At 37.5% G+C, this 14192-nt stretch overlaps 2 protein-coding genes across 2 annotated transcripts in view; both read right to left on the bottom strand.

Moving 5' to 3' along the window:
* LOC107691858 (probable E3 ubiquitin-protein ligase HECTD4) overlaps positions 1-5731 on the bottom strand; it is a 128342-nt gene extending 122611 nt beyond the window's left edge. Inside the window, 2 exon segments of the mRNA XM_016490682.1 lie at positions 400-998; positions 5379-5731. Of these exon segments, the coding sequence (XP_016346168.1) occupies positions 400-998; positions 5379-5525 (746 nt within the window). The 5' untranslated portion in view covers positions 5526-5731.
* Positions 5732-12215: 6484 nt separating this feature from the next.
* The window catches only part of LOC107691859 (group 3 secretory phospholipase A2), a 12485-nt gene continuing 10508 nt past the window's right edge, over positions 12216-14192 (bottom strand). Inside the window, exon 4 of the mRNA XM_016490683.1 lies at positions 12216-12801. Coding sequence (XP_016346169.1) covers positions 12216-12801 — 586 coding nt within the window. The remainder of the gene's footprint in view (positions 12802-14192) is intronic.

Below are 14192 nucleotides of genomic sequence, written 5' to 3' on the forward strand. Positions count from 1 at the left end.
CTACGTTTCTGGACCTGGGAACATTTCAGTTGTGTTGCGGTCTATGAAGGGTAAGAGAGCTCTCGGATTGCATCAAAAATATCTTAATTTGTGTTCTGAAGATGAACGAAGGTCTTACGGGTTTGAAACGACACGAGGGTGTGCAATTAATGACAGAATTTTCATTTTTGGGTGAACTAACCCTTTAAATACAATTTATTTTTGGTTTCCAGCTGCATCAAAACTTTAGTTTCGGTGTTTCATTAAAAACATAATTTTGGTACATCACTAAAAATAGTCCAAAATCTCAAAACTGACCAGTGCATGAAAAAACAATGATTTTGCAAACTATTGCAAAGTGACTAAAAGCCATAAATAAAGGCTGAAGCTGAAAACGAGTAGCCGCTGTGCTGCGCTCACCTTGCACATGATAGAGCCACTAGAGCAGCTGCTGCGTTCTGCCTCTGCTGTTGGGTGAGCAGTGGTCTCGCCTGTGCCGTTCCCTCCGGCTCACTCCTCTCCTCCAACCAGGAGCAAAGCAACCTCTCCAGGCCATTAAGGCAGTCTGCAGGCTCCTTGCCCAGGCTGAGCGGCTGGCAGTCGCAGAGACACGCGAGCAGGACCTCAGCGGTGACGCCGCAGAGCGCAGGGTCGTGCCGAGTTTGCGACTGCAGTAGTGGAAAGACCAACAGGAGGCCGACCCGTGAGGTAAACGGCGCCTGATCGGTGCCGGCGGCCATCGGAGGGTGGTGAGGATGGTGGTGATGTTGAGGCTGCAGGAAGCCCTGTCGCTTAAGCAGGGCCAGCGTCTCCTCGTCGGCCCCTCCGGCGCTCCCTGGGAGGACCCCGTCATGCTCCTGCTGCTCCTCCAGGGCCAGCTGTCGCTGCGCCCCCCACAGTCCGCGCAGAGCATTGAGACGGTACTCCAAAAGTCTGGTGTAAGCGTTGCTCTGGTTTCCGCAGACGGCTCGCAGGCGCTCGGCAAGCTCCGCTGGGTTCTTGGTCTCGAATGTCAAGATCTGCAAGAGCACAGAAAAGACCCTCATCAGGCTAATCTAAAATTAGCTACTTGCTTCAAAGAGGTCAAATTCAGGGATTGTATCTAACAATTTAAGTGAAAATTAAAAATAAAATAAAAAAGAATGATTAAGTATGTACAACCCTTTAAAAGCTATAATGGGAACACATCCCCAAAATTATTAGTTGCATAATTATTTTTATTTATTAATTAATTATTATTTTAAACATACTAGTAATAAAACATACTAACAGTATAAAATGTGTGTGTACACACACACACCTGATGGTTTTACATCTAATTCTTCACATTAATTCTTAAATCTTTTGCAGTTAACGTGTCTTTTCTTCTCCACCTGTTTTTTCTGACCTCACTGACCCAATGAGCATTTTGCTGTCCGTTGGTCATGTCTTAACTTTTCAATTTCTGTATTGCATTAGCTTTGAATATTTCTCATGGGGATTTAACAATTTTTGACTTTTCAGTCTGAGTTAAACCTCTTTTTTTGGCTCATTTTATCTGTAAAAGAAAACATGCCTAATAATTCTGCACACCTGAATATAAGGAGTTTTTCACTTCCAGCCGTCATGGACAATTATATATCACTTATAAATGATTAAATGCAAAATTAATAGTAGTTATTAAGATTGATGTGGTTTGGAATTGGTAAAATGTGCTTGGAAAAAAATATCATCAGAATATCAACATGCCTAATAATTATGCATGCGGTGTATAATAACCTTTTTCTGGATTTGGATAACACAAACTTTTTTTAAATATCTTGCAATATTCTTAAAATTCTGGTCGAAAACAACATATCTCCCAATATACACATTACCATGGAACAGGTCAAACTAATTTTTTTTTGTTTATATACATATTTGAAGAGTCATACAATCAACAAATGATTTAAAGTATTAAAAATACTGTTTTATCTATTATACCTGCTCAACACCGTTTCTTTAATTCAAGCAGTGAGCAGTATTTCCTTTCTAACTGAGCATTTCTTTCTGAATCCTCTCCATTAAACATCTGACACATTACCATCAGTGATGTACAGCAGAAAATAACACGTCTTTCCCTTGCGAGCCGCACACAAAAAGCAACCAGTTTTGTCCAATTCACAACAAATGACTCACGCATTGAACACGTCTGGTCGACGACACAAAGCATCCTAAAATTTCATAAAGTTTTCAATTCAATTGCATTATATTTGTCCCAAACTACTGTTTATTTACCAACTTCTCCCCGTGCTGAAAGATCAAGCAAAAGTAGTGTTTTGACATCTATGCTGAAAATACGGAAATTGCATAATATACTGTATAATCGCCCTTTCTAATGCATTTTTCATACATCAAACTTTAGACTCATTGATGTCACTTTGTTCACTCTTAAAGTGAACTTTTGAACTTCAGAAAGAAGATTAGATTCACTGTTGCTACCTGTGTGTTTTTCCACCTGTAGAATCAAAAGACTACAAAAATAAAGGCGTGCTGCAACAGACTGGAAGTGCACAGAGACATTTGTATGGCAACAAACGAGAGGAAAAACAATGAGGCGGATCTAAAGGAGGAGAAGGGGGTTCTGGAGATGGCCTGTATTGCTACAGTATACAGTGCCACAAAAAAAACACTAAACAAAACAAATTAAAAAAGCCAACTACCTGTGCTATTCCTTCTTATTTACAAACGTGAAAAGCTGATATACACGTGGCAGAGTTGTGATGTTGGAAGAGGCATATTAATGTGAAACATGGCAGAAACACAATATGGATAATATCATATAATCTACGTATAATATAAAGATCAGTGAGTGGAAAGCAAGTGTGTAGCCAAATGGTGTTTATCATTGAGCTTTCGCAGTTTTCTTCACATAATTTTCAAATCAGATGTAGTTATTGTGGTTTATTGATCACAATATATAATCAGTTTTGTTTAGATTGCATCAATGTTATGTTTCTGAATGCATGACACGTCGTAATAACAAACGCGTGCACTTGAAGGCAGCATTAAATTCTTAGTTATGACTACCGAACAGACATTTGGAAGTTTAATTTAAGTGAAAAGTTCTGAACCTCAAAATGTGTAAATATAGGGCTGTTTAAAAACTTTACTTGCATTTTTACAACACTGTAAGTGTGTCCCATCAGGTAACAGAGGAAATGCATCATGCAAGTAGACGAGTGGTCCAAGTGCAGTGACCACAAGTGTGGTATTGGGACGGGCCCTGACAGTAGATGCATCTCAGTTTGCGTACTATTCTATGCTATTTTGTAGTATGCATAGTGTGAGTAAGTGTGTACACACTGAAAATTCCAAAAAAAGAATAAACAGAGCAATTCCAAGAGGTGCATGGGCCCTAAAAAGTGTACCGGATGGTGCACTTAATTAACCAAAAAAACAAAACAAAGTGTGCACCAGACGGCAGAGCAGCGATTTTCAAACTGGAGCCAGGGTTCAAACAATGCAAACAATTTACAAATAAATTAAATAATAAAAAGACTAAAATAAATAAATATTTGATTAAACTAAATAAGAACATAAATGGGTAATTTAGTAAATAAATATCAAAAAAGTACAGTACTACAATCAGTAATAATGTAAAAAATAATATTGAATGAAATTTTCACTATATAAATTAGGTATTAATGCAAGAAACTATATAGAGACCTTTTAAATATTAGGATGAGGGACCCTAAGACTATCATATTTGGGGGTCCGTGGCATCTAAAAGATTGAAAACCCCTCTTTGTAGAGTACATAGTGCATCATTTGGGACACAGCTTTTGTTGTGACTCATATTGCACTAATATTTTCTCCAATGTGATACATAAAAATGATACACAAAATACGATTCGGTCACACAGATGTTTCCTTTAATAAGAGAATCTTTGTCCACACAAATCCACCAGAAATAGCAAGCCATTCTGGTTTCCTTGGTATACTCGTTGCAGCATACTATTTGGGGCACACTAATTCTAATCTTGCATACTATTTAGGGTGGAGGGTATGCGAACTGGGACACATAAGATAGTACATCGCCAAGCAACGCCCTTTAGCCGTTACTAAATGACTACAGTTTAACACGACTACTCATGTTTTATTACTTAAATAAATTACTTACGGAGGAAAATGACATTGTGTGCTTAGGACAACATTTGTGTTAGAGCGTTTAGGTTTCTGTAATAGTGTGGAAAGCCCTAACTTATCGTACTGAGTAGGGATGGGCGTATCGATCCGAAGTATCGATATATCGATACTGACGCGAGTATCGAAAGTATCGATACTCTTCTATTCTGTAATGTTAATAGAAATCATACACTGTCCGAATAAAATGGTTGCATTTTATGCATGCAACAGCCTTTCACTGGCAGTCCCTCATGGCAGTACAAAATATTGCACTAAATCAAAAGTTCAAATGTTACAAATAAGTTAGAATATTAATGTTGTAATACTGGTAGCACTAATATAAAAATGTGATGATATATGTTACAAAAAAGTAACAATTTTGAAATACGTTTTGTATTTGATCTCAGTATTCCTATCAATGTTGTATAAGGGTTTTTTATGCATAATAGTAACCCTAGAATGTGATCAAACAGTTTAAAATAGCTGGGCTAAGATATATAACAATTTTTATGACTGCAGAAATATGTTAATTCAGTATACACATTATCCCACCGGTTACAATTGTGACTGACCATAAAATAAAATTTTTCACACACTTTTCCAAAAAAAATAATAATTGATTATTTCAAAGGGTTGAAATAATGACGCATCATTTGGATAATTTCATGTCTGGGAAAAATGTGGGATTAAACATGCGTTTTAAACATAAAGTTAAGTGGTTTTCATTACCCATTTTACTCTTAGTAATTTAATAATTAATAAGTAGCATGAATCCTGCGCACAGGTCAATAGCTGGCTGCCACACGCCAGTGAGAGATTCATCTCCTCCTAATGCTAGCCTGCCTGTGCTATGCTAACGCGTCAAAACTGTGTGCCTCTCTCATTATATACGACATGTACATTTACAATAACAACATTAAAGATGAGTTTATAAGCTTCGCTAACGTCAACGCAACCCGATCGGCCGTTAAATGCAGTATTTGTGGCAATATTTAATCCTGCTCATAACGGGCTTAGAGCATGTTTACGTCAACCGGAAATACTCGATATGTGATTTAACACGACTAAATACTTAATTTACTTGAATAAACACAACAAGAGGCTTTTATTATTAGCGTGTTGCTATCTGACAAGCCTGTTTTGGCCGAACGTTATCCAATCCCAGGCGAGCCGAGCTAGCGTTAGTTAACTTTGGTGTTAAGCTAATTAAGTTTTATCGCAATCTAAATGAAACTGATGTAATAAATGCATACCTCCTGCTCGGACTCCCCTTGTTCGGACACACCGATCTCGCTGGGCAGCTCCGCAAGGTCCGTGACCCGAATTAGTCCGTCGTGGAGGAAAATAGTCTCTTCCTTCACTGACAGCCACTGGGAGGAATCCACGGCACCCGATCCCATCGCTTTCTCCTCCGAGGAAAAAGGGCAAAGTGGTCAAACATTAAATTCAACGCGCGACGGGATCAGATTCAGCGCGCGCCGGCGACAGATGTCCGCATCATCACTGAGCGCTCGCGCAGATGATGTACGACGCCCATGCGATGCGATGCGATGCGAGGCCTCGCTGGCTTTCGCTGCGCATCGATTCGACAGCCTCTCAGCTCAGCAGGGTCCAGTGTACCCTAAGTACTGTATGCTTCAGTTTTTAGTCATACACTAGTGTATGCATACAGTGAGCATGATGCCCAAAGTACTGCATACTTCATTTGTATGTGCATACTAAGGTATGCTTACCAATACAGCACACATTTTTATATGCAATGCTAGCATGCGTACAGTGTGCATGAAGACCAAAGTACAGTATACTTTGGTTTGTGTACAATGCACATAAAGAACAAAGTATACTCAGGTTTTATGGCTATGCTAGGGCAAGTTTAGACTTACAGTGCACTTGAAGCCCAAGGTTTAATTCAGTTTGTATGCATAGGCTAGGGCATACATACAGTGCGTGTTATGCCCAAAGTACTTAGGTTTTACATGCACGCTAGGCTATGCATACTTTGCTTGTAAAGTACTGGATACTTCAGTTTTTATGTGCATACTAGGGTATGCTGCTTTTTTATATGCAATGCTAGGGCATGCATACAGTGTGCATGAAGCCCAAATTACTGTATACTTTGGTTTTGTGCTTACATTAGGGTATGTGTACAGTGCACTTGAAGCCCAAAGTTTAATTCAGTTAGTACGCGTAAGCTAGGGCATACATACAGTGAGCATGATGCCCAAAGTACTGCATACTTCATTTTTATGTGCATACTAGGGTATGCTTACCATACAGTACACAATTTTTTAATATGCAATGCTAGCATGTGTACAGTGTGCATGAAATCCAGATTACTGTGTACTTTGGTTTTGCGCGTACACTAGGATATGTGTACAGTGCACATAAAGCCCAAAGTATACTTAGGTTTTATGGCTATGCTAGGGCAATTTTAGGCTTACAGTGCACTTGAATGCCAGAGTATACTTTGTTTTACAAGTACGCTAGGGTATGCATACAGTGCTCGTAAAGCCCAAAGTACTGCATACTAGCCATACAGCTCACACTTTTTATATGCAATGCTAGGACATGTGTACAGTGTGCATAAAGTCCAAATTACTGTATACTTTGGTTTTGCGCGTACGCTCCACGCCATGTTGTGTACAGTGCACATAAAGCCCAAGTATACTTAGGTTTTATGGCTATGTTAGGGCAAGTTTAGGCTTACAGTGCAAGGTTTAATTCAGTTTGTATGTATAAGCTAGGGCATACATACAGTGCATGTGACGCCCAAAGTACAGTATACTAAGGTAGTAAAAGTACGCTAGGGTATGCATACAGTGCTCGTAAAGCCCAAAGTACTGCATACTTATGTTTATACTAGGGTATGCTTATCATACAGCACGTATGTTTTTATTTGCAATAGGGCATGTGTGCATGAAGCCCAAATTACTGTATACTTTGTTTTTGTGCGTACACTAGGGTATGTGTACAGTGCACATAAAGCCCAAAGTATACTTGTGTTTTATGGCTGAGGCACGTGTAGGCCTACAGTGCACTTGAAGCCCAGAGTATACTTCGTTTTTTTATGCATACTCTATGCCATGTCATGTGTACAGTGCACATGAAGCTCAAACCATACCTCGGTTTTTAAGCATACACTAGACTAGGGTAGGTGTACAGTGCACTTGAAGCCCAAAGTTAAATTCAGTTTGTAAGCGTAAGCTAGGGCATACATACAGTGCGTGTGACGCCCAAAGTACTGTATACTTAGGTTTTACATGTGCGCTAGGGTATGCATACAGTGCTAGTAAAGCTGCATAAGCTGCATATGTGTACAGAGCATGTGAAGCCTAAAGTATACTTTGGTTTTTATGTGTATACTGAAGTATGCATACAGTGCACATGAAGTCTAAAGCACACTGCTTTTTTAAACATATGCTAGGGCATACATACACTGGCAAAATTATACTTCAGTATTTTTGCATACGCTAGTGTGCATGAAGCCTAAAGTACTGCATACTTCGGCTTTATGTGTACGCTGGGTTATGCGTACAGTGCACTTGAAACTTGTAATGCATACACTACTAGGCATGTGTAGAGTGCACTTGAACCCTAAAGTATACTGTACTTCTTTTGTTGCAAGTACAATATAGGTCATGCGAACTTGATGCCTAATGTATAAATAATACTTCAATTTTTACACATACAGTACGTGTGAAGACCAAAGTATACTCGGTTTTATGCGTATGCGAGGGTATGTGTATAGTGCACATGCAGCCCAAAGTAGTCCTGTATATCTTGGTTTTTATGTGTCCGCTAGGGCATGATTACAGTGTGCATGAAGCCAATTTTTGGGCATGTCATCATCTAGTGAGATGCAGTGGGATATGAACTGGGATGTAGGCAATTGCAAGGGGCCAAGGGGTGCTGGTTAGCATGGCCTCACTAGCCCCTGCTGGTAGATGCTGTAACTGCAACATGTGACTGCAAGCAAAGTGCATCTTTCCGGGTTGACTCCGATTTCAAAACTCTGAAGAGGTTGAACTAGTGCTTATTCTGCCTCTCAAGAAATGCAAAAAAAGGAGGTCTTATTTTGACCCTTTTATAATATTCAACATATTTTTACTCAAATGTTTTACTTAAAAATGACACAGTTCTCTGAAATCTCCAGTTTCATGGCAACACAGCTTAAAAACCATGGCTGATAGGAGAAACATATAAAATATTAATCTCATACTTTCAGAAAAAAATGGTACAAAAGCTGTCGCTGGGGCAGTACCTTTTCAAAAGGTACACTTTTGTATCTTTTAGGTACTAATATGTACTTTTAAGGTACCAATATGGATCCAATATGGAAAAGGAATATGCACATGTTCTTTTTTTCTGCACCATACAGTTGAAAAAAAAAATCATGAGGTAATATGAAATATTATATTTTATCACTCAAGTAGAGCAGAGATTTGAGTACCAACAGCTGGAGTTGCATCAGGCGTGTGAACAACAGGTTGAATACAAAGAAAGTAAAAGACTGTAAAAGACTGAGCTGTAAATATATTGTTAGTCTTATTCAGAAGTCAATCCAAATTTCCATTAAGTTATTGTTGAGACTTAAAATTAAAAGTATTTTGATTAAACACATTAAACACACAGTCGTTTAATACCACACAATACTTGAAGGGATTGTCCAACCAAAATTGACGTTTTTGTTTTTTTCAAAATAGTGGCTTTGTGGAAGTGTGAGCATTATGTGTGACCGTTTGATTTGGGGGCATTAAAAATTGAGAGGAAAAATACATATTTTATTTTACTTAATTTGCAATTAGGTTGCAGGTCTTTTTGGGGAGGATCATTATCATTGAGAACATTTTGACTGGACAAAAAAAAAAAATATCCTACCTGAAGGAAAACACACACAGACTAAAAGCAACAAAACTATTCAAGAGCATTTAATGAGTTATGAAACCATTAGAAACCAAAACGGACATTTTTCCAGTTCAGTCAGTCATTTTAATATTTGTAAATACTATTGGTCTGCAGTTTGTTACTATTAAAAATGTTTGATTTTAAAGAGATTTCTGTTGACATTCTGTAAGTTAAAAAAAAAAAAAATGTTGATTTTGATGTTGGGCCGCTATTTGATGCAAAATCTGGGTCCTGAAGCAAACCACTGGAGAGCCACCAGACTAACTGAAAGTCTCAGCAAGAAGAACCACGGTTGACAAGACAGATTTTTCTTGGACTTTTTGACATGCATGGAATGGGTTTGCTAAATCAAATGAGGTTTAATTGGTTTAAAAGCTGAAAAAGATGATGTTGATGATTTTGAGGCTGTAATACATTTTGTGAGCTCATTCTACAGCAGTAAAGGAATGAAGCTGATCACTGAATGTAATACTGCGGTGTTATCATCTGCTGTCTTTCAGAAAATCCATCTGGCGAGAAGTTCAAATGCAGAAAGTGTTTATCCTGCTGTGTGAGTAATACCAAGCATACCGCACGCAGTAAATTGCAGCAGCACTTATTTCCTGACACTTCAGGCGAGGATTATGCTCATAGTAGTCGAGTTTATGCCAAGTGTCTGTCAGACAGCATATCAAAAGTATCACATATTTTAGCAGAAGGAATTGCTACAAGGCTGTTTAATGTTAGCTCAACTGGTTTTTGGAGAAGTGACAGCAATATGAGCATCTTAGATGTTTCAGAAATGTCTGTCCCTGTGTAATAATGTTAATACAAATTTGATTTATTCATGCTTCATATCAACTTTTATAACAGAGGTCTGTAATAATTTCAATAAAAACGATCACTTTTGGTCCTAACACAACATCAGTTGAATTCTACAGTATATTAATATTCTCTAGGTTTCTACAGTTAGGCCTAGGAACTATATTACTTGGCTGATTGTGATTATTATTATCATTATTATTTAATTTTCTTTTTGCATTTTGTGGGTGAGAATATACAGTATATTATTAACATTCAAGCCAAGTTAACGTGGCTCCAGCAGCTGCATGTACTTCATAGATTTATTGCAGAAATGGTAATTAATTAATACTTGGCAAGCTGCATAATAAAAATGTGACATCCTTTCCCTGACTTGGCGTTTATGATAAATGCCCTTTTCTTAAGAACACATTTCAACCTTTCAGATAAGATCACGTTCATTATGTACTTGACTCTTTTATTACATTAATTTTTTTTTTTACCCAAGTCATAAAAACAGGACTAATTAAATCATTTTTTACTCTAGATTTACAACATGTATTTTGATGTCATCTGCTGGTGGAATCCACAAACTGCTAATTCTGTTCAGACATGTGGAAAGAACAGACATGGTTCTCAGACATGATGCACAATGAACTTTTTTCCTCACGAAAATAGCAAAATGAGGTTTTGTGTCCGTTCACTACAAGGACCTTCCATATCTGTTCATAAACACACGCACAGTTTAAACACAACATGAGTATATTTTGAATGTATTGCCACATTTGTTTTTATTTATTTAACATTTTCCTCATTATTACCACTCCAAACAATGCATACTTGCATAGTGAATTTTAAAATGCAAAAATAAAAAATGCTGGAGAGTATTTGTTGCAGTGAATGGGTGCCGTCAGAATGAGAGTCCAAACAGCTGATAAAAACATCACAATAATCCACAAGCAATCCACACCACTCCAGTCCATCAGTTAATGTCTTGAGAAGTGAAAAGCTGTGTGTTTGTAAGAAACAAATGCATCAAGACGTTTTTAACGTCAAAACTTTGCTTCTGGCTAAAATAGGAGACCGTAATCCATAATAACACTTCCCAGGGAAAAAAGTGGTCTGGACTGAATCTGGAGAGAAATCTGCACAGATCAAGCACCCTTTACAAGTAAAAACAGTCTGAAACAGATCTAAAGAAATATATATATATTGATGTGAGAGACAACAGGAGATGGACTTTTTCACTGGAGGAAGAGTTATTATGGATTATGGACTCATATTTTAGCCAGAAGCAACGTTTTGAAGATAAAAATATCTTAATGATGGATTTGTTTCTTACAAACACACAGTGTTTATTGATGGACTGGAGTGCTGTGGATTACTTGTGGATTATTGTGATGCTTTTATCAGCTGTTTGGACTCTCATTCTGACGGCACCCATTCACTGCAGAGCATCCATTGCTGAGACACTGATGCAATGCTACATTTCTCCAAATCTGATGAAGAAACAAACTCATCTACATCTTGGATGACCTGGGGGTGAGTAAATTTTCAGCAAATTTTCATTTTTGGATGAACTATTCCTTTAAGTCTTTTAATCTTTGCCGTTGAACTGCAAACTAGCTTCATATTATGAGTGCAGTATTCTCAGCTGTAAATTGATGTGTGTAATTTATTGCTTGCGTCAAAGAGAATGCTTGCATTGTTGCTTTCAGAATGCTTTGTTTAGCTGGTGTGACAGTCAGTGTTACCTGACAATATATGCCATGCCAAGTTTTTGTCTTCACTAAACTACCAAAAACAACAATCACAGAATTACATACAGTACATTAATGTATTTCTAAAAACTATTCTGTAATTTCACAGTTGACCTAAAAGCCTTTTGTTGTAGCAGCTGTTAGATTATTGGTATACTGGTAATATTACTCAGCTAATATATTCTTAAGCGCCTCATTTTAAAATACCAAATCTGGGCCGTGGTTCAAATGCAGCCCTACAAGTTTAGCAGTGTCGCCCACCACGGTCTGGACTTGTTCTTGTTTTAGGAATGTTTAAATTGTGCTGATACAATAAAACTTACATTCACTTTAACATTATTTTTAATTGGTAAATTCATTGAGTCATTCGCTTGTTATTAATCACGGCATTATAGCATGCGAATGCGTGTATGTGCATATACTGAGGTTGTTGGTAACTATACATTTAAAAACATATGAAATATCATTGCTTAGTATCATTTTTAAAATTTTATTAATTGGCACCTGCTTAAACAACAAAAGTCACTACAGACTGTGCGTATTAAAAGAGCAAGGATCTCGCCTGATAATTGTGACTTTGTGGCTTTATGCATATTTAAAAAAAAAAGCACTTTTTCATGCTTTAAAGAATTGTCTCTTCGCTCATCATTGTTTTGGGGATTTAATTCGTTTTTCCTTCTTTTTCTTTTTACCTCTTTTTCTCTTATTTTGAAGTGTCCTTGCTCCTGATTTAGTTACAGACGTGTGTTTGGACTGAGTGGCCTTGTGCACTGAGAGTAATTTCGTATTAGATGAGGCTGAAGGTGAGTGAGTGACACTTGCTTTTGGAGTCCCGTGAGTGCTTTGAAGAGTAGTTTCCATTTTGAACTTCTGAGTAATCATTTTCTTCTCTTTGGATGCCTTTCTTTGGGGAACGAGTGACTGCTTTCTTCCTTTTCGATGTCCATTTGTTTGTAGTTTCTTCTGTTTTTCAATTCGGCTCACCAACTTTTGACTCAGCTGAAATGTTTCCCCTTTTGCGTAGTGCACTGGAGCGCAGGTTTTTCGACCCTTTGTCAGTTGAATTCGTTTCGATTTAGAGGTTCTTTGTTTGCCGCTGTGTGAACGTTTGATTGGCGCTTCATTGCATGAAAGGTCAACGGTGCCGCCGTTCTCATTAGTCAGACTGGTAGAATTGTACAGTGTTGAATCTTTCCATACGGCCACAGGAGCAATCTCAACCATTGTGCACCTGCAGAGAGAGATTGAAGAACTCATTACAGCACAAATGCATGTATCTATAGACAAAATAAAACATATTGCTTTCAACGTTTTTCTAAAAACATATTCAGAATAGAATAGAAAATGGGTGGAGTAACAAGACCAGGGTTTTCAAGCAGTGCTTAGGATTATTTCTTTAGACTTTTTGCCATAAAGAACACAGAAGAATCTTGGTAAATTGCTATAAAATTGTTGGATAGACACAAGCTATAGCTGCACATTTTTATTTTCTTTAAGATACTAGTCGCACATAAGCACCAAAATACCAGTAACTTATGTGATGTCAGTCATCTGGAATGAGCTTTTCTTTTTTGATTCCCAGTGACAAGCATAAGGGCTCGACCACACAAAAAGAAAATCGCAAGACGGCCCACAATAGCTGGATAATAATAACCAACTGCAGAGCTGCGGTGCTGATGAATAGAAAAGACGGCAAAGTCTTGAGACGTGTTTTTAAATTCGCTGTGCTCATGCATGAGACGCTGAAAAAACTGCAAGATGCAAGCACCAGCAGCAGTCAAACATAAACATATTCGTCTAGCACATATTTATACAGAAAAACAAAAAGCAAGATGGATGGCAGTGGAATGGGGGAAAATGCAAGATGCGTTTTTTGATGCACAACATTTTAAAAACATGTCACTCAGTCATTCTTGAGACGTGGGACAAAACAGGTCCAGCAAGGGTAACTGCTATTAGGTTTAAAAATAAAAATATTTTCAATTTTAAATGTCAGGAGGGATTAATAATAGAATGTATTTAACACAATTATCACCTTCAATTTAATTTTCTCATTATTATACCAAATCTATGTTTCTTAATGTCCTCTCACGTCTAAAACAGTGTGTCCACAGAGAAGGGTTCAATCATTCATATGCAATAAAATGGATAAAAATGTTTTTTTTTAATGATGAAAAAGAGCTTGTTTTATCAAAAGCAACACTTAATAATATCTCCTATCAAAGCAAGGTTGTTTTTTAATGACACATGCATGTTTAATACGATTTTAAAGTTGCGAATATTTCCTGTGTCACAACCATGATATGTCAACACCATCTTCCAGTTTCTGAGGACATTATTTGAAATACTTAGATCATTTTATTCTCCTGAAGCAGGTTCTCTTAGCATCTAGCATCAACAGAAATGGCTACTACACGAAATTACTACCAAATTTGTCAACACCGTCAGATGTCACCACCATACGAGTTTGTGTCCCAATGATATATCAAAATACTTAAATGTGACTCTTGAATAAAAGCTTTATAAACAATAACATACTCACTGTTCGTTTTAATACAGTAATTGACTGATTCAATGTATTTGATAGTTAAAATGACTACAAATTCAGGTTTTTGTCACCTC

Source organism: Sinocyclocheilus anshuiensis, unplaced genomic scaffold, assembly GCF_001515605.1.
Source record: "Sinocyclocheilus anshuiensis isolate Anshui unplaced genomic scaffold, SAMN03320099.WGS_v1.1 scaffold206, whole genome shotgun sequence".
NCBI lineage: Eukaryota > Metazoa > Chordata > Actinopteri > Cypriniformes > Cyprinidae > Sinocyclocheilus > Sinocyclocheilus anshuiensis.